The 27,620-nt window shown below is 37.8% G+C and overlaps 1 protein-coding gene across 1 annotated transcript in view; it reads right to left on the bottom strand.

The window, feature by feature from the left end:
* The window catches only part of LOC139475086 (spondin-1-like), a 123,845-nt gene that overhangs the window by 48,754 nt on the left and 47,471 nt on the right, over window positions 1-27,620 (bottom strand). The window contains exon 2 of the mRNA XM_071258332.1: window positions 2,191-2,291. Coding sequence (XP_071114433.1) covers window positions 2,191-2,291 — 101 coding nt within the window. The remainder of the gene's footprint in view (window positions 1-2,190; window positions 2,292-27,620) is intronic.

Here is a 27,620-nt window from a genome sequence, read left to right as displayed (position 1 = left end):
GGGACTGACTTTGATCAGGACAAGCATGGTGTACTGGGGACTGACTTTGATCAGGACAAGCATGGTGTACTGGGGACTGACTTTGATCAGGACAAGCATGGTGTACTGGGGACTGACTTTGATCAGGACAAGCATGGTGTACTGGGGACTGACTTTGATCAGGACAAACATGGTGTACTGGAGACTGACTTTGATCAGGACAAGCATGGTGTACTGGGGACTGACTTTGATCAGGACAAGCATGATATGCTAAGGGCCTTTTCTGATACTACAATCAGCATTACTGACCACATACACTGTTCAACCACCTGAGGGTTGCCACACAGAAAACAGTCATTGTGTCCAACTGATCCCCATCTTGTTTCCGTTATGCCAAGAATGGAATACTTGCAAGCTATACCAATAGAAACAGAGGGTAAGCCAAACATAATCTTCAGCTACTTGTAGACCTCAAGACTCCCCACCATTGAGGGGCATGCTCAACGGCTCAGCATGCAAGGCAAAATGCATTCCCAGGATTGGTCCCTAGCAATCTATGTTGGTCATTTTAAAAAAGGTTACCAAATGGATTGGGTGGTCAGACTCAGCCACTTGGTTGATTGATATGGTGTGCAATGATCCACACAATCACTGGGTTGTCAGATCCAAACATGATTATTTACAGGCTGTCTTATATAGCTTGAATACTGCTGAGTATGGCATTAACAAACAAACAAACAAACAGCTACATCAATGCCTGTAAAGTGGATGCAGATGAAAATGCATGCTTTAAACCAGATGCACAATAATGCACACTGTTCACTAATAAAGATCACAAGTGTCAATATGATTACCAAATATATTGATATGACTTTGTTGTCCTGTAAGTGACATTATTGCCTGAATTATACTCATATAATCAAAGAAAAGGGGCACATCTTCATCCCTCTCAAGATTTCTTCTTGAACTTCTCCTGAATCAGCACCAAAATACCTTCATGAATACACCTAGTGTCAGGGCATGGACATATGGAGCTGTACGTGTCAAAAACACTTGCCAGGGAATCCATGACATACTTCCATTTACAACGGAGGGGATAATAACAATTTATATCCCAGCTGTGTGACGCATTCTTCTAGGTGTTTACACACAGATACAGAATAGACCAGAAGTGGGCAAGGATGAATCTATCTCCAAGCCCTTTGCCTCTTATGACAGATTTTCCAATTTACTTCCTTCAAAGTGTTGTGAAAAAGGTCACCCTCGGTTGTGAAAACATTGAGAGAGAAAATATTCTGAGTTACTTTCTGAGCAAATACTCACAGGTTAAAGTGTCAAGCTGCCCACATTACTACTGGGCTTCATTTATATGTGTAAATTGTGTGTCTTCTCTGTCATGAAAGCCATGAGGACTTTCTACATTTTCATCCTGCCTCACTCAAGTGGCCACTGAACACACCAGGACATGGGGCACAACAGATGGACTCAATATTCTCACTGAACAAGTGACATATGTCACTATCATACAACTCTAAAGAGTAACAAGGCTTATTAGATCCAGGTGGGTGGTAGGGTAGCCTAGTGGTTAAAGCGGGCACTCATCAAGCCAGAGCATGGGTTCGATTCCCTGGTGTACAATATGTGAAGCCCATTTCTGGTGTGCCCCGCCATGATAGTGCCAAAAGGCATAAAACCCAACTCATTTACTATTAATTTTTGGAACTTAAACGAAAAAGGTCTGATTTGTATAAAACTGACAAATTCCACAAGTAAATTACTGTTGCTTTGGTATAAAACTAGAAACCTATAGGCCTCATTCACTGTATATACAGCATAGCTGCTGCTGATGTTGGCCAATCTGCATGATCTGCATCCAGCCAATAACACCGGCTTGTAACTTAGTGGCTTTGCTGAGTTCGCTCCTTGCTGGGGCTGTGTCACTTCATGGTGACATGATACATGGAAACTTGACACTGCTCAATAAGGAAACACTTCAATGGAAGTAAATTAATTACTGGGGCCATGAGTATAATGCTGACAAACCAAGTATCTACACTGGAGTAGACCTGGGATTTAAACCATCAACAGCTGATCCTGGCAACTAAAGGGATACAACTCTACACATAAAGGGACACCACAAAACTGGACCACCAGTGACCACCTGTGAATGTATACATCCTGCAATACTTAGTTGTAATGGCATTTACTTACATCAAAATGTCCGACTGTCGCATTCTCTTCCTCAGCTCCTTGTGGCACTGCCACCAACATGTAACCTAGCAACGTCTGGTCCTCCGAGCCCTCGAGAATTACTGCAAATAAAAGACATGGTTATTTTGGCGGACGAATAAAATATTTAAGAAAAATGCCTGTTCTGTCAAAGGTGTTTAAAAGAGTATGCAAGTAAGGCTGACGACAATCAAGGTCACAGGGAGCCCCTGTATTGATCAGAAAGGGTGTTCCAATGAAGAATCGTGTTCAGAGCTCATAGCTTGTCACTGATGTAACTACTTTGGTTGGAACAATTAGCATGGTTATGGTGCGGACAGACATAGGTTAAAATCAAGGAATGTGTAGGAGCCTGGCTAAGCAAATGGACGCAACTCTGCGAAATGAGAAGCAGCACCTTACACCACAAGACTACTCATGCCTTCTTATTAGAACAGTTGAACACTATGTTTGTGACAGATCTTTAAAGAATAATACTGAATCTATCATAGGTCCTCTGATGACTACCAGGTACTTATTTTTTTAGCCAGGTCCAAGACCAGGCTGTTAACAGAGGCCAGGCAGTAAGGAGAAGCCTGGCGCTTATTATTTCAAGAAATGAAATGAAATAACTTTGTTGTTTTGGAATAACATGTCACAATTCAAAAATCCAAGTCAGTTAAATCTAATACACACAGCACTTATTTGAGACCCAGGTTATTGGAATCCTGGTGATAATTTTCATTTAAGTTGCTTCAAACACAGAGCATGTTTATAAGAGACAAACACTATAAGAGATCCAGCACTTATTGGAGGAAGTATGGTAAATCGGTTGTATAATTTGTCATGACTGGTAGCTCCAGTGGAATTTGCAAATCAGTTAACTGCCTCTGATCTAGAAAATGTCTTGTAGATTACTTTTCTCTCAGGAAGATTAAAGGTACCCAAAACCATGGTAATTCAAGAGTACTCCCACCCAAGACAGAAATGTGCTTAATTGAGGAGACTGTGGTATAAATATAAACTAACCATAATATAAACTATCCCTCAAAGATTCACATTTCCTGGTGGGCAGTAATAATCAATCTCACGTCCCTACATCCTATATCACATACAAATAAATAAAAACAAAACAAACTCCTCTTGAAGGTACATCAAAGCACATTAGTGAATTCCCCAAACCTAATCAAAAATATTCTACATGCTAACTCACAAAGATAATATTCAAGATGCTTAATTATGTTTATCACCAAAACTGTGGGCCTTTCGATAATTTCTGCAATGACTTTTTTAACAATTATTGCAGTTATTAAAAACGCCATTCACACTTTCTGCCGAGTCTGCCAAAATTCCAGCCATAATTGATCTCAGATTGGCTTCCTGCATATGTAAATAGCGTGGACATGGGGCTATTACAACAGTGATGATTAAGGTACAAGCTCATATCTATGCTGTGACATAAGTACCAGATAAAATCTTTATTTCAATCAAACCAATCATTTTGTTTGTCAATAAGATTACTTAAAACTTTGCGAAATTGTAAACAATTCATCAAAGTAATGGAAAATTAAAATACGATTTCTTTAACTTCTCTGATTTTGTATTTTGTTCACACGTTTGAAGTCTTTTTCTATAAATCCACTACATATGAACCCTGGCAAAATTTGAAATGTGTTTTACATTTTCTTTTGGTCTTGGCAGAAACTTAATTGATATGGACCTACTAATACAGAACATATATAGTATCTGTAACAGCAACATCACAGATTTGCAGCCATAAAAAAAACAAAATGTATTCTAAACATGTTTTTTTCATATTTAACAAATTCAAACGTATTTCCCCCAACGTTAATAGCAGTCATAAAATTGATGACATGTGTATCAACTAGACAGAGATTAATCATAGATGTGTGTTTTATATTTCAAATGACAGTGATTTCTCCTTTCAATGAACTCTAATGACCATTGAAAGTCTATTCAAGACTAATTTTGCATTCTTTGGCGTTAACAAGAGACGAGTGGATTACAGTTTATGGCCTTTCTGAAAACTGTCTAGGTAATGAAATACCAAGCACTGAATAACCAAGACCTGATACTCCATGACAGTTGAGCTGCAGCTCGGATTGACAAAATATTCAGTCAGCCATTGACAAGCTGCCCGTTAAACAACAAAAGAAAGACAGATGCGATTCTCATGGGAAGAGTCATGGGGAACATTGTTCCAAATGTGCTTCTGTTAAACACATTTGCTATCATTAGTTGTATAAATACTATTGCTTCCATTTTAACCCTTCTTTCTCACAAGGGCAGATGGTTTGAATTAAATTGAAAACTTCAAATAAACCCTAAACAATGACCCCTTATTCAAACCAGCTTGTTGTGCTGATTAAAATGAATGGTCATTTGTAGTGGTTTGGTTGGAAAATATTTTGATTTAGGATCAGAGAAAGTTTAACATCCCTATTGGAAAGCATGGGTTAATGATGAAGAACATGTTAGTGCCTTCCCAGACTCATTGCAGTTGGTGCATGATGGTTACATTACAGTTTTGTATTAGACTGCATGTACAGGAAGTTCAAGAAATACAACACTTCAGACACCGTTCATTTAATTCTCCTACCATTTCCAAAAAATGTAATTACTTTTCAATGTGCAGTTTTAACATGATGGTTGAGTCTGATAGTAGGTTTACCAGAATAGTTTGAAGCTGAATTGTCTTGTTTACATCATACCAATGGCAAAAACACTGCTTCAAACTTAATGCACTGTGACATATCAATTTCACTAAACAGGATTAGCTTAAACACTGATGCTGTGCTAGAAAACCTCTTTTCCTTTCTCATTACAGCATTTGTCTGAATTTATCTACAAGGATTAACATACATACTTTGGTTTATGAACCAAACAGTTAATCTTCTTTGCAGGAAGTGGGGGTGAGGGTGGGGGTGGGCCTGGGAATGGTTTGTTTGCTGTTTACCGCTGCACTCAGCATTATTCCAGCTCTATGACAGCAGTCTGTAAATAATCAAGTCAATCCAGTGATTGACATCATGAGCATTGATCTACGCAATTGGGATGCAATGACATGCATCAACCAAGTCAGCGAGTCTGACCACCAGATCCCTGGTGGGTCTTGTGACTGTGAAAAAAAGAGAGGAAAATTTACATTTTGATAAGCATGTTGGTCTGTTATGCCAGACAACTTCATTTACCCTGTTGCAAATCTGCCAACGACAAACTTCCATCACAGAGAAGTCGATGACAAGGATGCTTAATCATTTTTTTTTTTTTTTGGTGTCATATAAGGTTGGAAAAAAAATCCTGGAAACAACTTCTGTTGGCATTCAGTTGCTGGAGGGGATCATGACTGGGTTCATTGAAACAGTCCAACTATAGTTCTAGACAAATCTGTCTCTAACTCTTTTGGCAAAGAAATTGCAAGAAAAAGAAATGTATTGATCTGCATGGCTTTTGTTGTAGGAAGTATCATTCAGTTGTTCAGTGAACATGTACTAGGTACTGTTCAGATGATTGGTGAAGCTTCAGGATTGATTCCTGACATGGTCACTGAGTGTGACGACCATTTCTTGCGTACTGCCATGATATTGCAGGAATATTGCTAAAAGAAGTTTAAGGGACCAACCATTTGATATTCGCAGGGGGCTGCAATTTTATTGAAAAAAAAAAAAATGTTCCTGAAAATTCCTGAAAAAATATCACACTGCTGAAAAAAATTAAATTTTTTTCTCCACAATACATTAGCATACCGTAAAACAAGCTCTCTATACCAGTATCAGCACCTCATATCAGTGCACAATGTCGCGAGTCTTGCGTTACAGACAGGTGGTCGAGTCCGCACTTGCGCATGAAGCAACCTCCACACTGATACAGCTTTCACTGGGTGTAACAACTGACACCATTTATTTATCAGTTCTCATCGGGGTCAAATGCGCTCTTACCTCACCAGTTTGTGTCATCACTGACACAACCCATAATCCCCAAGATAACAACCCTTTGATCACCGCGACTGTCATCAAGTCTGTCTGTCCGTCCATCTGTCAGCTGGCGCTACCTGAACCGATTGGCTTCTCCTGGTATCTCTACGATGCCCTATGATCGTCAGGGTGACATGTGACGTCATGTGTACATATGACACAATGTACTCTCTATACAGAGGGACTTGTGTGTGTAAGGAGAGACTGTTGAGTGGAGGTTAAGATGAACTTATGCCCCATAAATCCTAAACGATAGTAGTTAGCTTAGATTTAGGAGTGGGGGAAACGATTTAGTTTGACAATCTGGAAATGGAAAATACCACTGGAAGAGAAATATGGCTTTTTTCATGGGGTAAAAAATCATGTTACACAATGCCCTTGGGTATTTTTTACCATTCCTATAATTTCTTTGGCTGACAAGGTGAAACATTTAAGTTAACTTATTGAGTAAGAAGATAATTAGAGCAAAACCTGATATCTTAGGTTAGCATGGCTCTTCTGAAACAAACAAACCTCAGCAAAACTAGTCAGAAACTTACATAGCAGCTTAAGGATTTAAACTTGTGATATATTATCTGGAAAAAGATATTCCTGTTTTTGTGAAGAAGCTAGAATAAGCACAGAATCCCCATCATAATAAGACTTTCAATTACTCAAAACATAAAACAGTAACAACTCTCTCTGTAAGTAGCACATGGAATCAGGAGTAGAAATGAAGACAGGATTCACTAAAGGATATCATTTTATATTCATTCCATGCAATGTTTCAGTGCAGGTGCTAACACCTCCATCAAGCAAGTACATCCCCATCATCAATGACAAATCTATTAATTCTTTTGTTCAAGTTTTGAGTTAAGACGTGGCAATGTCAATTTCTGAATCACATACAATCTTGTATCAGTATAACCAATTTTCAACTTTTGAGTTTAACTCCACCCGAACTTCTCAATATTTCAAATTCCATTCTTTTTTTGCCCAAATATTTGAGTTATCAAAATAATTTTACACAGTAACGGGTGTGTAATTTTCCTTTTCATATAATTGGGAATGAACTGTTTACTGTTGCGAAGCTATGACTTGCATGTAGTTTTGAAGTATTCACGGCATGTCTAGCACCTACCCTGCATTCAATCTTCACTGTTGTTGGCTTACCAGGCTTGTTCAGTTTTGAAAGGTTTATAATGTTAAGTTCTCCTAAAGCAATTCAAGCAAATGATAAGAATATAAAACCTATCTGATATCCACCAATAACATGTAAGTGGCTTCACAGGAGTCTTGCATGAAGTATGCATTGGTTGTGCTTTCAATAGTACGTATGCATGTTCACTGCAGTGTGAAGGGTCCATCTTAAGGCAGATGACGTAAAGGTTTTGTCAAAACGAATCCGGCTATCTACACTTTATCATCACTCACAGCTTTAGTGTATTTCAATCCAGTCTAATGATTATTCTCTGCTCCTTATTCAAAAACAAATGAAGAAAGAAACAATGAAATGTGTACTTTGAAAACACCTTTCATTTAAAAATGTTACATTTTGTTGAAACGTATGGTAAATCTGAAATACTTCTCATGGTTAATGTCAAACTGAAATACTTCTCATGGTTAATGTCAAACTGAAATACTTCTCATGATTAAGATTAAACTGAAATACTTCTCATGGTTAAGGTAAAACTAAAATACTTCTCATGGTTAATGTCAAACTGAAATACTTCTCATGGTTAAGATTAAACTGAAATACTTCTCATTGTTAGATTAAACCGAAATACTTCATTTGGCTAAGGTAAAACTGAAATATTTCTTTTTAATGCAACAAAACCTTCTAGCGTTTGATTACAGGTTTGACTACACACATTTGTTGGATTGCTCCATTGATTATTACAATTAGTCAGCACACCATTTATCACCAATCAACCGGTTCCTGTCAGTTGTCACATCACTTGACAGGTAATGACAACTATGTTAGTCACATATGTCACAACAACTATTCTTTTATTAATGAATATTAAAGTGTATTTTGTTTGCAAAGAGTACAATGTGTGAACTTGTCAAAAGGTAAGTTAGATTTTTAATATTTTTCTCTGAAACATATTGAACGTTATAGATATTTACCATTTTCATGAATATTAGCAGTTATTTATACAGCAAGGTCCAAACAAAGGAAATGATGATTTATTCTTGTCATCATTATGCTTACTTTTATCATATGATTATCGCTGTATGGACAACTTATTGCCCCTGCAGGGTTAAATATTACCTAACTCAGATTATATTAAAGTGAGGTTCTTGCCTTGCTACGACAATTACCAGACTTCCGATAAAATAACAAAATCAAAATTGCCAGTTCATTTTAATGGTCTGGTATCTTTTGTTATATTAGGATAATAGTAAGAACTATAGTTTTTAGGATAAGATCACTTGAAACATTTTAGAGCAAAATTGTGATTTTTATCAGTAGAGTATAGAAACCTCAAATATGTTTTTGGGACAGACGGTGTTTGATATCTGTATTCATACACCTACTTATCCCTAGAAATATGCCGACAAGTAAACAGATATATATCCATATGCAAGATAAGCACTCTCCTTCCATGTTAAATAAATGTTTATCTAGTGAAAGAAAGTCTGTATCAACATCCCCGCCATGGACAGCACATCAAATGCACACCTGCATCACCAGCACAGCGATGTGCACTCATTAGCAGCACGCAGCTCAACACCCGCGTAACATCTGCACAAGCCCACAAAAACACCTTTGCTACTTCAACATGTCTGTTACCACGCTCACAGTTTAAATTTCATTGACTCTTTTACCATTCTTATTTATCAAGCTAATAAACGACACAGGTCTCTTTTGATAACTCCCAGAGAAGGGGGTTGTGAAATTCCATTGTGAAATTCCCAAGATGGTGGATTCAAGATGTAGACAAGAATTTCAACTTGTTAGAAATGTTCAAAATATCCTCCACTTCATCTACCTACTTAACACGTTTGCACTGCTTTTTAAACATTGTAATGAAAATCCTCAGCCTAAGTTCAATGACACTCCATATTTTTTCCTAAAAAATATTTTAATGACAGCAACATTGATAAAGAACAGCGATCTCTCTTTAATGAAGACAGACACATGCTGGCTCAGACATGAAGACTAATACTGAAAACATAATATTGAAATCGTGCAGACCTCTATTATTCAGTAGTTTCTTCACAATAGAACCACACAGTATGACAAACCTATGAATATATATGTTTGGTTGGTTTATTTCATCCTCTTCTCTGATCTTTGACTGGTAAGTACCCCTATACAAGTATCATGGATAGTCTTGTCGTTTTATATCCATATTTACCCATAATTCCACTTCCCCCTAGTGGGTAGGCATAACATTATGCTCCCCGACATACCCCACCTCTTTTGCGTCAATGGTAAGTCAAACCAGGTGTTTTATTCCCATGGTATGTAGGTGTATTATGCAAGACATTTAGGGCAGACAGTTTTCTTACTCATAAATTTAAAGATAGGTGGAACAAAACATTCTTGAGTTAACCGTTTTCATATAATCCTTATTTTCTAAACATTGCCAAGGGCGATATGAATAATAAACAACAGATGATAATACCATAATGAGTGGTTGGAGATACAGATGTCCTGGCGGGACAAAGATGACAGGAATTTGGAGGAGATATTTTGTAATAAGGATGCGATGACGAATCAGAGAACAGTTGATGAAAAAGACCACAGGAGGTGTCTGCTGAATTCAGTACATTGTTTAAACTTGCATAAACAGTCTGTGACTTTAGCAGCCAAAATTCCGAAGCCTGTTTCATAAAATTGTTTTGGGTTGAGCATAAAAATTGTTTTGGGTCAAGTAAGCTCAACAAATATAGGTGCATCTATCACCACCACATTCTAATGGAAATGATGCCAAGAGCCCAGTTTCTGCCAGCAGATTTAAATGTTTGGGCACAAACTGATAAACTGTTTTCATGTATGTTGATAATTATGGTGTAAAAAAAAAAATTACATCCAAGAGCAGCACCTTTTAAATCATAAATATTGATATATGCTTTTGAAAACTTCAATTTTAAGATGAAAAACTTCACTCCAAAACTTAACACATAATATGATGCATTTAAAGTAATATAGATGAAAGCCTGCTCAATTTGATTGAAAAATCATACATCTGAAATCTTTCAATGCAACATATGGTTCTATGAAAATCAAAATGTTTTTCAACATATTTTGTCAAGATATGAAGATCATCATGAGCTTTTTTGACATTTGATATTTTATTTAACGCTATTGAGGACATAATCTGTAATAAGACATGTCCATGTGGTAAAATCATGTGAAGGCAATGTGCAAGGATAACACGTGAGGACATCGAGTGAAAACACTGCTTGAGGACATCGTGTGAGGGCATCTTGTGAACACATTGTGTGAGACATCATATTTGATAGGGCATCTTGTGAAAACATTGTTTGAGGACATCGTGTGAAGGCATCTTCTGAAAACATTGTTTGAGGACAAAGCGTGTAAACACTGTGTGAGGACATCGTGTGGGGGCATCTTGTGAAAACATTGTGTATTACATCATATTAGCTATAGGGCATCTTGTGAAAACATTGTTTGAGGACATAGTGTGGAAAAAGTGCATGAGGACATCATGTTTTGGAATCTTAAGAAAAGGAGGACAGTATGTGAGGACATTGTGCAAAGCCCCAGCAACAGCTAACACCAAGCTGCAGTAACAATAAATTTCCTTCCCCAACATTCTCCATTTTTGAAGCTACGAGTCTGTCAGGTGTTGGCAATAAACTCTCTCATTAAATCGCACTGATTACCTTAACTCGTTAAACATTGAGAGATTGAGCCATAAACTCCCTTCCCAGCATGCAAGGCTTCAATTCAGAGTTCCTGCCAAGTCAGCAGATTTCAGCTGCCATTAGACCACTGATTTGACTAAGTTTACTTTTATAGATACTTTGCCAGGCCTCAAATTGGCAACTGTAGTTCATATTAAAGAAACAGTTTACGTCTAACCTTCTTCTTTGAACCTAGAGTATTTACCAAGATAATAAAACTATAAGATAAAGATATATTCAATTTAATGAGTTGGTTTATTGCTCTAGTTATATGTTTACAATGTGCCTGGAATCCTCTCCAGCGAACCAGAGCAAACTTAAGTATGACATTGAGAGCTGTGGTCTGGAATGCCTTCTAAATTTAGTGCTTGCTTAACTTTTACAAGGAGAAGAAAAAACAGATATATTTTTTATATCTTTTAAATTGTCACTCCATATATATATATATTTAAGTCAATGTTCTTCTTTCGTTCAGTTTCTAAATGTGGCCACATTAAAGGAAGAAGAAAAAAATGGTTTTCCCATTTCCTCTGGGAAGTGGTTGTGTACAATATTGAAATTTGAAGGAAAATAATAACATGAAATGAATTGGGCTGAAATTGGCCTGTTGTATTTTCACCTAAAGAGCAAGCTAAAGTCAGAAAAACTTTGTTTTATGTTGCACAGATTATCTTCGTCAGTATGACAATCTCTCACAAGATCAGATTGAAAATATGAAAAGAATGAATACAATGCAAGGGTTGATTTATATATATTTTTTTTAAAAACCTTGAAATGAACATTACTACAAAAAGAATATTATTAAAAAACCTTTTTTTTTATAGTGTTTACTTTCCCCATATTTAGGCAGGCTCATGAAAACAAGAAAGAAATGGCGAGACCTCATACATAAGCTGTTAAGTCACACCTTGACATAGTCAAGATACTTCTCTGAATATCTTCCCACTGGGGTCATGCTACTATTTTTATTATTATCTCTATTTTTTCAAGTTTTAGCTATTTTTGTCTTATCTTAGAAAACCATGTACTTATGTTTCTTTCTCCCTTGTTATCTCTGTTGCATGGAAAAAATAGCCCGGAGAAACCAATGTTGTGTTTTAAGTCATTTTGGATTTTATCGCCGCTGAATAAAATTATATGAAAGAAATGATGAATAATGCATGACTATTATCCTTAAAAAAATGCAAATAAAGAGGTTACATATAATGTCTGGAAACATCCTTGATCAGGAAAAAAAATAAAATTTTGATCACAAAGAGATATTTTTACTAAATAATTGTTTCTTCTTATGTACATAAATGAATAAGAAAAACAGAAGACAATTAGAGCTTTCAATTGTTTATTTTGAGAGTGCTTAAGTGTTGTTAACATTTCAAACCCAGCTGCTATTTTCCTTAACATGCAATACAACATGTTGTTAGACAACACCAATATGGTATCTACAACCTAGCATCCCACATAAAGGTGATAACAGGGCCCGCAATGTTGTCAATCATCGGTGACGGAATCATGGCTAGTTTCCCCACTTGCACCTCTCACCATTCCTTTCTGATGACACTGCTTGTCTCAAGACTACTATTAATGTCAGACTGACGAGCAAACATCTCAAGGTTCTTCAGAACGCTGGCATGTATACAGTGGACAGGAAAATATGATGTCATGTCATGCAAATGAGGTTCATTAACATTCAAACCTTGCACCAGGAGGGATAAACACAAAGCAAACATTAACATTTACAAATGTTAACATGAATATACATTTCAACAATGGCTTAAAGACATAATGTTAAGATTATACTTTGAGAACAAAAATAATTTAGTGTTGTATCGATGTGTATTGTAACATGATAAATTTATGAAACATGTAAGTGAAAGGGATGATATTTTTATTTGATAAGAACAGTTATATTATACATGTACATTCACTGGCGTTCTAATTTGGGTGGTGTTGATAATAAACCTTAATCTGGAATATTTAAAGAAACTATCAAACAACAAAGTGAAAAAAGTTAATATTTTTAATACAAAATAACACTTTTATCACAAATTCTCAGAATTTTAATTTTGGTGGTTATCATATGCTATAATGTGGCATATTTTATGGACAAGATATCTATTAATTAAGGATTGACATCCCTCCCAAATTTTTAATTTGAGCATTTTCTAATAACATTTCACAAAATATCTTTATCTTAGTTTTCATCGGTATGAAAGTGTTCCTCCAGGCACAAGTCTGGTGATACTTCTTTATAACAAATATTTTTTCATTTTCCTTGACTGAAATTTCATTAACTACCCCGAGGTCATATTGAATTTATACAATATTTTTACTCCTTAAAAATGTTTTAGTTTAACTATACCCTTAGAAGATAGTAGGGTCAGGCAGATAAATGCTTTTTCTTACTTTTGATAAAAATATTTATTAACATTTTTTGTAGGGCCTGAATTTCTGAAAATCAAGTGTCATCTGTGCATAATCATTAATCATCCTAAACACTGTCTTGACAATGCTTTCAGCTGTTATCTGAAGCACAGAATAATTCAACATGAAATAGGTCCCCAAACATAATTGAAAAAACATTACAATGGTGCCAGACTAAAATGTTAAAAATTGCAATGAGGTCGTAAGAAGGTCATTGTGTTGTTCGGATGTGAAATTTTCCAATAACTAATGGAACTAAATTTCCATGAAGAATTGAATAATTATGCAAATGAGAGGCAGTGATAGTTCAGCAGTATAGTTCAAGCCCCTGTCTCCCACCTACAAGCCTATAACTGTCAACAGAACCTGAAAAACTCCATCATTAAACACCTGATAAAATATACACCAGCGACAGCCACAATCAAATAAATTAAATAGGTTTCCAAATTGCCATTTCTCTTTCTGTAACATGTAAAATGTCATGTCAGTTTAAAACAGGGTTGAAAAGTTCACCAACTACTTGTATTTTCAAGCTCTAGGTTTCATTAGGATTTAGATAAGTAAAACCTTAATGTCCATTTTCTTGCTATTTTGGAGCCATTTCCCAGATACCCTGATACACTAACTGATTCTACAGATGACCTTGAGATATAGGGTCAAAGTGGAACTAACAAACCTAGCAGGTCTATACAGCAGGTTTTCTGATACATGGCCTTCTTCTGCTTGATGATACTCATTAGCAAGTTCGTTTCTCATGTCAAATCCACAAAAAAACAATGCCACAATGTTGCCAGATGCAACTATCCCACCATACAAAATAATAGACACTTGTCTCCCCTCATTATTACTGGTCAGAGAGAGTCAAAGAAATAACATTTCAGGAAATATTGTACCAAGGCCAGATTTATTTGTTTTCTGCATTTCAGATGTCTTGCTCACATGTCAAGAGGCTGGAGGGAAATAAAAATGTCACATTTGATATACATTTATTTCCTTAAAAATTCTTGAAATAGAAGTTTAACAAAAGCACATAAAACTATAAAACTGTTAAAGAAAAATATATTTCAAACCAAACACAGCACTATTAATTATCAATTTTGTCCTTTAGAAAAACTAATCCATAGTTTGTAGGTTGTCTATTCCATAAGCAATTTTGAGTTCAGGTCAGCCTTGTGATACAAATCTAGTTTCTTAAGACCGTCGACAAATCAACTGAATATCTAACAATGAATACATGTACACCACACAATCCCGAGCAAGCTCTTGCAACCATTTCATGTCTCTGGCAATGAAAGTGTTTTATTTCTTGTTTAAAATTCATTTTTTTTAAATTTTGTAAAAACGTTAATAATCAGAAACACTCCAGTTCAACTTCCTCTGACACACCCTGAGTTTTAAGTACATTACAACAATATTATTTAACACAGGACATGGTCCGTCTGTATCCGAAGCTAATGTGATGACATAGGATATTTTCATCTCCCAGATACCATCACACCATGGGAGTAAGTTGGTGCAGACATTTGCAGTTCCAGCCCCTTCATCCTCCTCCTCCTCCCATCTGATGCAGTCCTGCAATCATGATGTGCCAGTGTGCACTTCCTCATGATACACACTGGCCATCCATCATATCAAGTCACCTTCCCCACGACCTGGCGACTGACTGGCGACAGATGTTATCTCACTATAATTTGACATTACTTAGGAACACTTCAGTGCCAGGAAATAAATTGAATTAAGTTTGTAATTTCTCTGTGACACTATGAAGGAACTGTGGAAGATTTATCTAGATTAAAACTCATGCCATGCCACCATCTTATGCCAAGCAGGGGAACAGTAGACTAACATACAGTCATGCAAGAAAGTTATGTAGGTTCAATAAATAATTCTACAAGGGAACCCTTGAATATCAAGGAACCTTCAAGTCTTGATCCAGGGTAGAATAGGTCCTCAGCAACCCATGCTGGCTGTAAAAGGCGACTATGCTTGTCGTAAGAGGTGACTAACGGGATCGGGTCAGACTCGCTGACTTGGTTGATGCATGTCATCGTATCCAAATTGCGTGCATGGATGCTCATGATGTCAATCACTGGATTGTCTAATCCAGACTCGATTATTTACAGACCGCCGTCATATAGCTGGAATATTGCTGAGTTTGGCATTAAACAACATACAAACAAATAAAACAAAATCCTTATTTCAGCTGTAAAGGGGATGAGTATCGGCTGCTAGAGCTGAGAAGGAAATGCCAGTGAGACGGAGTGGGTGAATGTTATGGAACATGATATGCCCTGGGGTCTGTAAGAGAGACAATGGGACAGGTACTAAGCCTCGTGGTTCAAGTCACGAAATTAAACAACCACCGTTGGTACAATTTGTGAAGTACATATTTCATATCCGATTCCAAGATAGCCTACAATATAAAGGAAGCTGAACACTCTTCTCTCCATCTCTCAGACTCACTCATTCACTTGTTCACTCACTCACCATCTCTTAGCCCTTACTTAAGTTGACATGGTGAAAATTTTAAGGACATTTCAAACCTTTTGGGTTTCAAACACTTGGTGAGTGAATAATAAAATATTCATGTTGTCCTTTTCACTACTCGACACTTTCTTCGCAACCATGAGTACGTATGATCACACTGCCGTTGTCACTACCAAACAGAAGTGACTTAGAACATTCATTCTAGTGAGCATTACAAAGCATTAACCTGAACCCCATTTTGTAGCTACAATTACTGATAACTACATACTGACAACGGAATTCACTTCTATAACAGTAAAAATGTATTATTTCCGATCACCATCCCAATTTTCAAATCAACAGGAAATCACAATCACAATATTCAGATTTATATAGAAGCGCTTGTTTTCACAAATAACACATTAACATTCAATGCCCCCACTGGTAGATAAAGTCTGAGATTAATTACAGCTACACCTGCCCGTGAAGGTGATACAAGCAAACACAACTCACCTGTACTCACTGTCTAGATAACTACACATTCACCTTTAAGCATAAATCAAACAGGCATTTTCCTTTTACCATGCAGCCATTACAGTGACTATGTAACTTGGCGAAAACCTAATCGGGCTTAAAGGATGTCATTTGTCAATTCAAAAGAACTGCAGGGACGTGTTTAAAGACAAATTTGTTCTTATCACAGATTTCTTAAAACTTGGATGTGACATATGTGCTAAGGTCAATTAGCCAATGGCTTGTTGTGGGGACCTCCTGTCTAACCAATCACAGCCCCTCTTACATCATGGTGATAAAGTCATCTGTAATTCTGTGGATGTTTTTGATCCAATGGCAGAGTTTGTGAACAGTGATTTACAGGTTCTATCTGGACTGACGCTGCTCATGAGTCTGAACACCTTGGAAAACAATGGTGAGGCCCAAGGAAAACAGATTATTTCTCTCTCTCTTCTTTGATGCATATGCTACTGACACAGGCTTGTAAGAAGGACAGGATGTTGCCACCATTAATAACATCAGTTCAACGTATCTCAGTTCGGGATGACAATGGACAATGTTTCTATTCCTCTTATTACTTTGTAATTGTACAGTTTTGTATTATTACTCATTTTCAAATTGTTTACCAGACCACACATGGTAGATGAACAATAGGTAGGATGTTGTTACTGATAACAACCAAATGTATTAGTCCTGCTGGTACTAATTAATTAACCTTTGCTCAGTACAATGATGGAAATGATTAGTGGATGTTCCTGTTATGCTACTGATGTATTGGTAATATTGCTGAGGCAGTACTAAATCACACATCCCTACTCCTTCCCTCCCACAAGCACTGGCAAACCCCCTCAAACCCCCCCCCCCCCCCCCCCCCCACACCCCCCCCACACCCCCCTTTCTCACCCTCCTCTACAATTTACAGGGTTTTCATAATACCCACACAATAAAGAACATATACTCTAACATTGCCAGGCATACTCCTAATAATATTGTTGAATTGTTATTTGTGTGGATCAAAACTTCTAGTACTTTTCTTTCCAAACTTATCAAACTTATTTCCCCAAAATTGGACACAGATGAGACATCTAGTTTCTTGTTTTACTACTGATTCTCCCAATATGCTAAGAGACATAAAACAAAACTCAAAAACTTAAAAATTAATTGATTTGATTTTTAATACCAAGGAAACCTCTTGAAATATATTTGACTGTATTATCAGACAAGGTGTTACACAATGGTAGATTTAATAAAACAAAGCATTTATGTATTATTTGTAACATTATGAAAATTTGGGGGCAGCTTGCATGTAAAAAAACCCCAATTGAAATTGGTCCGCCTCATGAAAAGTTGTTTGTCCATGCTACATTCCAGCAGCATCTGAGGATGTTACTGATGATCAGGTAATGTTAAACCTTGGGTATCCTCATCACAAAAGCCCTCCCCGTTTAACATCTATTAAATTCAGATATACAGAGCAACTGTTTAAACACGGTAAGACCATAATCCCCAAATACCACCCCGTCTTGCGTTAAGCAAAATCTCCCGTCATTTAAGACTGGCTTACCAAGGCCATGACAATTTGTTTCCCATTTAAAGGTAATAAATTATACCTGAATTAACTTACATCCCATTTACATCTCACAGGTTTGTATCATGTTTGATCATCGCCTGAATGCCACAGTGGTAGACTGATTCCCATCACATCATTACCATTGCATATGAAGTAAAAAACATCCCAAAGTGTTTATACAGCTGTTAAAATGACATTTTCTATCTGAATTTTCACAACAAAAGAAATGAAAATTTGCTTTTAATTATAATTCCTTCTTTCAAGAAGCAAAAAAAAAAACAGCTGAAAAGATTGCATCATTAAAATCTTAATCTCATCCCTTACATGGAGAAATGTCATGCTGAATTTTATGTGTCCTTTCTTTGTTGGGCTGAATTCATTTACATTTGCTGATGGATTCAAGGAAAGAAATCCTCAAAATGAATATGAATTACCTTGTTTGGAAATATCTGAAATATTTTACTTGAGGCTTCGAGGGGCTTCATTTGGACCTCAACCTACAGGTCAAAGTGTATGATAAGCTCCACCCAAAGGACTAGCATATTAAACTTGTGATATAAAGCAGGTGTTTGTTGCAATACACATAACTTTCTATTCCAGAATCCACATTCTCTTTCCAAAGAACCCAACACAAACATAAATCACAATCAGATGTGCTTGATCATCATAATCGACACATACCTTTCAGGAACAGATTACAAGTACATCTTAAGAAAATACCGAAAATACCGCTAAAAAAACTCCACAAAATTTGAAGTATTTTCGTAGTGATGAAATTCTTTATGTAAACATTCCTTACTGAACTGGTAGCATACAGTGCTACATTTAACTGCACGGCTCACTGGAAAAAAAGTGTTATTTTGTCATTAAAAAATTAGAAATGTAAACTCTCAATTGTGGCTGAACCTACAATATTAGCCTAAGCAAACATGATCATGTGGTTCTTATATCATGCTCGCCAGAGATGAATGTGCACATCCTATTGAAACCAGCACTGCTAGAACACGCTTTAACACATATATTTGTAGGCCTTAGGGCAAACCTTGCACGTGGCAAAAACCAGAGTGACATATCGTGCCCTTTGATAGTCATGGGTAGATATTTCATCAAAGCTTTGTTCTTGTGAGGGTAGACAAGAATCATCAATTGGCCGCGAGGGGTCCTAGGTGGTAGCTTTGCAACATTATTGACAAGTTTGACATCATTGTCATACATTACATACCAGAATCGTGTAACTTCAGGTGTATTAGGGCAGGTTAAAAAGGATTTTGCCTAAAAGAGATTTGCCTTGTTAAAACATGATAAATTAGTACAGCTTGTCGAAACATATCCATGGATTTGTTAGATGTGGTTTCAAAGTGACGCCATGCAGAGTGTACTGTGGTCGTCAATACAGAACACCATATGATTACATCCTATTTAGCAGGCTAGACAAATATTTCCATGTCTCTGGAATGAAAATATCTTAAGAATTTTTTTGTTTAACCTTTCATTACATAACAGAAAGGAGCCCAGAGACTCTCTTCACTTTCAGAAACTGAAGACATCACCTGCCACAGTTTTGTAAAACTAATGGGATCAGGTGGTCAGGCTCGCTGACTTGGTTCATGTATGTCATTGTATCACAATTGCATGGATCGATGCTCATGATGTCAATCACTGGATTGTCTGGTCCAGACTCAATTATTTATGGACATATAGCTGGAATATTGCTGGGTGCGAACAAACAATCAAACAAACATATAAAAAAACTGTTTAAAAATGCGGTCATACCTGGAAAACTGCCGACATAATTCAAGATTTGAAATTCAAGATCTGTCCTAAATGCACTTTTTTTCCATACTACTAGTTTCTCATTTTACTCGAACTGACATATCAGGACAGGCAGTCAAGACACAATGACAGGTATGTCAGAATTTTCACCTCAAAGCTTACAAACCTCATTCACAGAATTTCTAGAAGATCAGCATATGCTGTAAGAATACTAGCATATATCTCCATCATTGGAGCTGGAGGGATCGTCTCAAAGCTACATTTGTCCCAGCACATATGATGTGATGGACCCAGCTTAGTGATGGGACACTGAACAATCACAGCGCGGTCAGATTATACAACGTAACCTGAGAACAATACCATACACATTGAGACAGACAGGTACACTTTGATAGCAATAATACCTCATTGTGTGTCCTTTACAATCACTGAGAAGGACATAACATCTTGGGGGAAACGTCGAGTAAAGCAAATTTCATGTATTTTTTACAAACTTTCATTGAATTGACAAATCAACAAACATGACCACTGAGTTAAGATTTAATGACACATCATCAATTTTTCAGCGACATACCAATGAGAAATTATATATACTAATAATACATGAAAAATAATAATAGTTCCTCTATAATTAGTGTGATACCCTATTTGAAGCTCTGAACATTGTTCCTGGTGTTCTAAGAACCATGGCAAAAAAATAGAGCAAACGTGAATAACTGCATGACACCAGGTGTCATAGCAACCATTCTGGTGTCATAGAAACCATTCTGGTGTCAGCAAACATTCCATGTGACACCAGATGTTCATATATCAACCATCATGTGGTCATCAAATCTTGTGAATCACTCCATGGTACCAGGTGTTTAATAATAAATTCATCAAATCTATTGTGAAACCTGAATGGACAGTCATGACACCTGCTGTCAACAAAATTAAACTCAGACTCTGATTGATTTTATATCAAGAATTAAGAAACATATCGTCAGAAATATTTAAGCATGCATTGTCCTCCCTTTGTGAATTTGTTAAGAGTTCTTCGCTCACACTTAACCCAAATCTCCAGCGAGAAGGGTGTACAGGAGTGTTTTGATCGGCCGAATGCTGGTTCATTGTTGGTTGCGAAACTGTGAGCCTGCAAGGGGAGCACCAGGTAGGTGTGCCTGGTCGACATCACAGCAATGCAGTGTTGACTTAAAACACAAGGGTATGCCTTTGAGACGTTTACAGCAGCATTGTCAGTGAACTGTGCCAGTGATGTCACCGGCTGCAGCCATGTTGTCAGCACAAGGATGCTCATGACGAAGCACCCACAACTATATCATGAAACGTGATCCATCACAGGAAGACAGACAATGTTGAACATGAGGGAGATATACAGGTTATCGCATCGGGGGTAGGAAAACTACAGTGTTATCAATATTCAAGTTTTCACGACCTTGTTCTAGGGTTGTGTTCACAAGGCTGGTGCGATGTTGTCACTGGGTGCGACAATAATTTCATGGTTTTCATCAGCGCGTTACAGGCAATGTTGCAGACATTCAGAATTTTGATATTAACACTGTACATTTTATTTCTTTTTCCAATGAATTTTGAAAGATGCTTACATGTTTTCATTGAATTTTTATTGAGTTCCATACATGTCCTATGTTTTCCCTGTGTGACATCCATAGCTTACCATATACAAACATACAAAACCCGATCTCATAGTAAAGCTGATGTACTTACTTGATCCTAGAAATCTATCATATTGGTATGATCGTTACATAAGCCGGAACACCAACCCACTTACATCTTAATATCCTCTGATCATGATCAATAGAATATTTAGTCTGTATTAAATTACACAGGTAAATCCTGTTGTTTACACTATCTGGTAATAAACAAAGTGTTCATTGTACATCTATACTTTCACTATGTTGCATCCATGTCCACAACATGTTTTCACTGGGTTGCATCCATGTCCTACCTCTCTTTTCACTGAGTGCATCAAAGTTTTCACTGGGCTGCATTTGGACCTTAATTTAGTTTTCAATCTTACAAAGTTCTCATCCGTTTGCAAGAGTGATAACACTGAACTGGTAGGGAAATCCTGTCATTGGGGATACCATCACTACTGTCTTGTTTTCCTGTAGAATCTGCTGAAAGTGTTCTACAATTGGGTATTACAGTAGGACTTCTTTGAATGACTACGAGGGTTTACAAGGTTAACTTTATAATAGTGCATTTTCCATTTCAATTGAAGTTCCCACGATTCCATAGAAATATGACACTAAGCTGTGCACTGACATTCACAGTACCATTGTGTAACTGAGACTATGTGCAACATTGTAACTTGAGTGTAACACTAACAGCCAAGGATGGCATTTCACAGTAGCTGCATGTCCAGCAGTCTCTGTGACATTTAACACATCCTCCCAGCAGTATCACCTCATATCACCCAGCTTGGGCTGCAGATGCACAGATAACTCCTGGAGTTCATGTGGATGACATAAATCTTTCCTTAACCCCATTCTGACATCTTAATACTGTAACTAAATAACATAGTGATGTATCCAGTCAATGTCGGTTCACTCCATTTCCAGGGTAATAATAAGCAATCATTACACCATTATTACAAGGGTTCCTTACACTTCAGACAAGATTCTTGAATGAGGCTGTAAATGGCTCTGTGTTCTATGATTTGTTTGTTTATATGTTTTAAAGCTACACTCAGCAATATTCCAGCCATATGACGGCGGTCTGTAAATAATTGAGTCTGGACCAGACAATCCAGTGATTGACATCATGCCCAGCGTACTACGCAATTGGCATACGATGACATGCATCAACCAAGTCAGCGAGCCTTAACACCCGATCCCGTTAGTTGCCTCTTACAGCAAGCGTGGCTTGCTTGAGACCAAGCATCTTCACGGGACCTGTGCGCTATGAAAATCATTGCTAATATTGAAGAGGGTGATGGACTGCCAAGTGCTTACATCATCCTTAGTCTCTGTTCAGAGTTGTGTCCCTTTGCTGTGCCAGGATCTCACTGTGGGTTCAAACCCTGATTCATCAAAATTATGATCTTTGGCAGAAAGAAGCAGAATAGAATAAGATTGGACAAAGGTAGTTATAACAAACTAAAAAGCTCCTTACCTCGCAATTTAATACTCTTTTGAACATAATTTAGTATACACCTTCTCTTCAGCAACAAATGAACTGCAATCAGCAACAAGTAGACAAGTTGTTTCTACGATTTCTATTGGTTGAGACCAACCAAGTGTATTTACAAATCAATAAATAACATCATTAATCACCTTGGACTTACACAAGACTCTTGAGCCACTTTATTAGATCCTTGGTATGCAATTAGTGGTCTCAGGTTCTGCACTTATTCCATAATAGGTTAGCACTGATCTCCGTGATACTGTGATTGTGGGATTCAGATAACAATCAGTTGGAGAGCCTACACGCTTGATGTAGGGTGTCTCACTGCTTCCTATACATAGCCTTCTTGTGGTTACTGTTTCACCACCACACTATGCATTTGGCTAACTACCATGGCAGAGCATGCGCAGTGATGGATCCTTGGTGGGTAAATATCAATATGCACGATTACTATTGCTGACAAAACATGATGCAGGAATAGTACACATTTCTGTAGCAATGTGATACCGTTTTCTGGGAGTGCATCATCTGTGTGATCTACTTTGAAGGGGTCTGCTGTTTTGGGGAGGAGGACCGAAATCACCAAGGGAATTAAAGCCGCTCTGTTTACATGCAACACAAGGACAGGTGAAATGTGACAGTGAGGCAGGTGAAAATGTTTGTTGGCTTCAGACTCCAATCAAGAAAAGATGGTGAGAGACTCCAGTATAGATGGGGCAGACAGTAAAATACTCCAGTATAGATGAGACAGATAGTGGGAGACTCCAGTATAGATGAGACAGACAGTGAGAGACTCCAATATAGATGAGACAGACAGTGAGAGACTCCAGTATAGATGAGGCAGACAGTGAGAGACTCCAGTATAGATGAGGCAGACAGTGAGAGACTCCAGTATAGATGAGGCAGACAGTGAGAGACTCCAGTATAGATGAGACAGACAGTGAGAGACTCCAGTATAGATGAGACAGACAGTAGGAGACTCCAGTATAGATGAGACAGACAGTAGGAGACTCCAGTATAGATGAGACAGATAGTGGGAGACTCCAGTATAGATGAGACAGACAGTGAGAGACTCCAGTATAGATGAGGCAGACAGTGAGAGACTCCAGTATAGATGAGGCAGACAGTGAGAGACTCCAGTATAGATGAGGCAGACAGTGAGAGACTCCAGTATAGATGAGGCAGACAGTGAGAGACTCCAGTATAGATGAGGCAGACAGTGAGAGACTCCAGTATAGATGAGGCAGACAGTGAGAGACTCTAGTATAGATGAGACAGACAGTGAGAGACTCCAGTATAGATGAGGCAGACAGTGAGAGACTCTAGTATAGATGAGACAGACAGTGAGAGACTCCAGTATAGATGAGACAGACAGTAGGAGACTCCAGTATAGATGAGGCAGACAGTGAGAGACTCCAGTATAGATGAGGCAGACAGTGAGAGACTCCAGTATAGATGAGGCAGACAGTGAGAGACTCCAGTATAGATGAGGCAGACAGTGAGAGACTCCAGTATAGATGAGGCAGACAGTGAGAGACTCCAGTATAGATGAGGCAGACAGTGAGAGACTCCAGTATAGATGAGACAGACAGTAGGAGACTCCAGTATAGATGAGGCAGACAGTGAGAGACTCCAGTATAGATGAGGCAGACAGTGAGAGACTCCAGTATAGATGAGACAGACAGTGAGAGACTCCAGTATAGATGAGACAGACAGTGAGAGACTCCAGTATAGATGAGACAGACAGTGAGAGACTCCAGTATAGATGAGACAGACAGTGAGAGACTCCAGTAGAGATGAGAAAGACAGTGAGAGACTCCAGTATAGATGGGGCAGACAGTTAGAGACTCCAGTAGAGATGAGACAGATAGTGGGAGACTCCAGTATAGATGAGGCAGACAGTGAGAGACTCCAGTATAGATGCGACAGACAGTGAGAGACTCCAGTATAGATGCGACAGACAGTGAGAGACTCCAGTATAGATGAGGCAGACAGTGAGAGACTCCAGTATAGATGAGGCAGACAGTGAAAGACTCCAGTATAGATGAGGCAGACAGTGAGCCAAATGTCACCACCTAAGTGTAGGAATATCTATCCTTGCTGCTCCCCAACTGTTTACCTTGAGTCGTGGTTCTCCCAGCACTTGTACAAACTATGTCAGCTTGTGCAACAACCAGCTCAACCTGTTAAAGGGGCAGAGTGGGTAATGCAGACGCCCTCCCAGCTAATTACAACAGATGGAGCTGCAAGTTATGCAATGTAATGAGACTTGTCAACCGATTTAATTGGAAGACGATATGTAAACGCAATTAGCTTTCATCCAATCCTCCCCCTCAATACTTGGGCAATAAAATGAAGACTTAAATTGTCTACTTATCAGGGATATGCTACACCTTGTTTATAGGAGTCTTCCCACGTAGTCTAATGGTTTGATTTGTGGGCTATTAAACTGTTGACACACTAAGTAGGTGACTTATTTTCCTCCCTACAAAATAATAATCATGAGCAGAACAAAACAACTAAACCATGTTTATGTATTACATAAAGAGCACTGACAAATAAAATATCATTTCTCAGGTGTTATCTTGAAATGTCAAGAAAAACATTCAGTTTTATTCATAAAACCTTTGAAGAATAATCTTGTGTTTTGAGCAATAAAACTATTTTGAACCGCGTTGGGCTAATTGTGCAATAAAAATGAAAGCTTTACAGGCAATGGTTTTGTCATTCCTAATTCTGTTTGTTAGTTGAAACAGTATTTCATCGTTTTAATACTTGTGCCGGGTTGTGCCCCTGTCTTTACAAGTATGCAATTAACTCTCTATCTCACTGGAATTCTTGTGGGTAGCATTGTCATGGGAAATGTCAAACGTTTGCAGTCAATTACGATCTATGACCATGTATTTCATGCAGCATAAACGTCACAGGGCAACTGTGTTATGGCCGCTTTCATTGTCAGATAAAAATACACCATAAATCTTGATTTCTTTCCAACCATTTTACAAATATTGACAATGTAAAGGGTAGAGTGGACCAGGTTCAATGGGGAAGTGATGGGGTGTTCTTGTTATGAGGTAATACTTAACTGTGGGGGCACAGAGAGCTGACTTGGTTTGGGTTTCAGAAGGTGGGGTGGGGACAGCTAGGTGCATCTTCCCGAGGCAAGGGTGTTAACTCACCATGTAAAAGTCCAGCGTCCACCCTTGCTGAACTAGGCTGTAATTCCGGAGTTAAAGTTCGGCTGGACAAGAACTTTTGTTCTTGCTATTTATATAATCTAGAAATCATGATTTAAATTAATAAGTACTACCTTATGGACTTGTGCAAGTCTATCTGCAACCCAATTAAAAGTCCCATGCAATCTCTTCTCCTCCCAACCTTGCCCCTCCCCATCCCATTCTTTTCCCACCACACTAGCCTTGCACAAGTCTCCTAGGAAATGATTATTAGTTTAAATCATATTTCCTACATGACATAAATAATAAGAACAAGTTGTCCCTATATTGGCAACTTATCTTGATATGCCATTTTTTAGGATAGAATTACTATACATCCATGAATTTATCCTTTAGTAGAGACTTGGAGCAAGGCTACCACGATGCGTGCTCTCTGCTCACCTGTTTGCAAGTGGTTTTCTAGAATTTTCAAGGTCGGGGATGAGTGACTACCCTCCGAATCCATGGCCCCAACCCCTCTCACCACCTTTCCCCTACCCCACAGGGTCTCAACCTGACCCCCACCCCCTAAACCTCATATCGAGTCCCCCAAGATATCAGATTCAACTGCACACAGTCCAGCATAGAAGCTCAGGATTAACAAGCTCTATACTTTGTTAACAGACAGATTCCATTTGTTCCCCCTAAAACAAGCTGCTAATACTGTTTAAACAGTACAGGTGATCATGTAGTTACATAAAGCCCCCTACAATCCATACCTTGATGCTGAAACAACACCCAGATTGCCATCATGTTTGTCCTCGTCCAACCCTGGAACTCTTAGCATTGCATCATGACAAGAGTTTCATCTTAACAAGTAAACAGTGTCCTTTTCTCCGTCTTGATGCCTGTGTTTTATTACAAAATTACAAAATGTAATTGTCTGGCTTATAATATGTTTCCACAGAGTAAACAAGGCAACATGAAAGTGTGGTATATCTTACAACACTGATCGCTTCCACAACACCCATGTGAACACTACCTGTATGGATAAATGAATTAATGGTGTCCAATGTAGACCATCCTTCCTGTAGCAGCGTGACATCATACATTCTTAGGGTAACTTTCATGAACATTACACATTGAAAATAACATAAATATTTGGGAAGTTCTAACGTTTACCAAAATCCTACTTTTAAGACTTACTCCTGTCCATTATTAAACAAGGCATGACAGATTGACCTCAGTCATCCAGACAAAGCATGTTCACCGGCTTTCGAAACATTTTTTTTTACCATGGTTCACTATCATAGTCCCCAGGAAGTCTTTGTGTCAACGATAACATTGCAAACTCACATAAATACACCTCGGGGAGTGAGTGAGGTTTTATGCCTCTATTAGAATCGGATATTTGAGGTTTGACTCTACCTATCTGCACACTCAGTTTATATCGCAGCTCAATTTGGGAATGAATGCTTACCCTTTAAAACAAGGACATTGTCTGAATCTCACACTGAGTTGACTAATTAAACA

The sequence above is a fragment of the Haliotis cracherodii genome, unplaced genomic scaffold, assembly GCF_022045235.1.
Source record: "Haliotis cracherodii isolate W230 unplaced genomic scaffold, xgHalCrac1.p SCAF_3, whole genome shotgun sequence".
Classification (NCBI taxonomy): Eukaryota; Metazoa; Mollusca; class Gastropoda; order Lepetellida; family Haliotidae; genus Haliotis; species Haliotis cracherodii.
The sequence above is the reverse complement of the archived record's forward strand: the minus strand, read 5'-3'. Positions and strand labels throughout refer to the sequence as shown.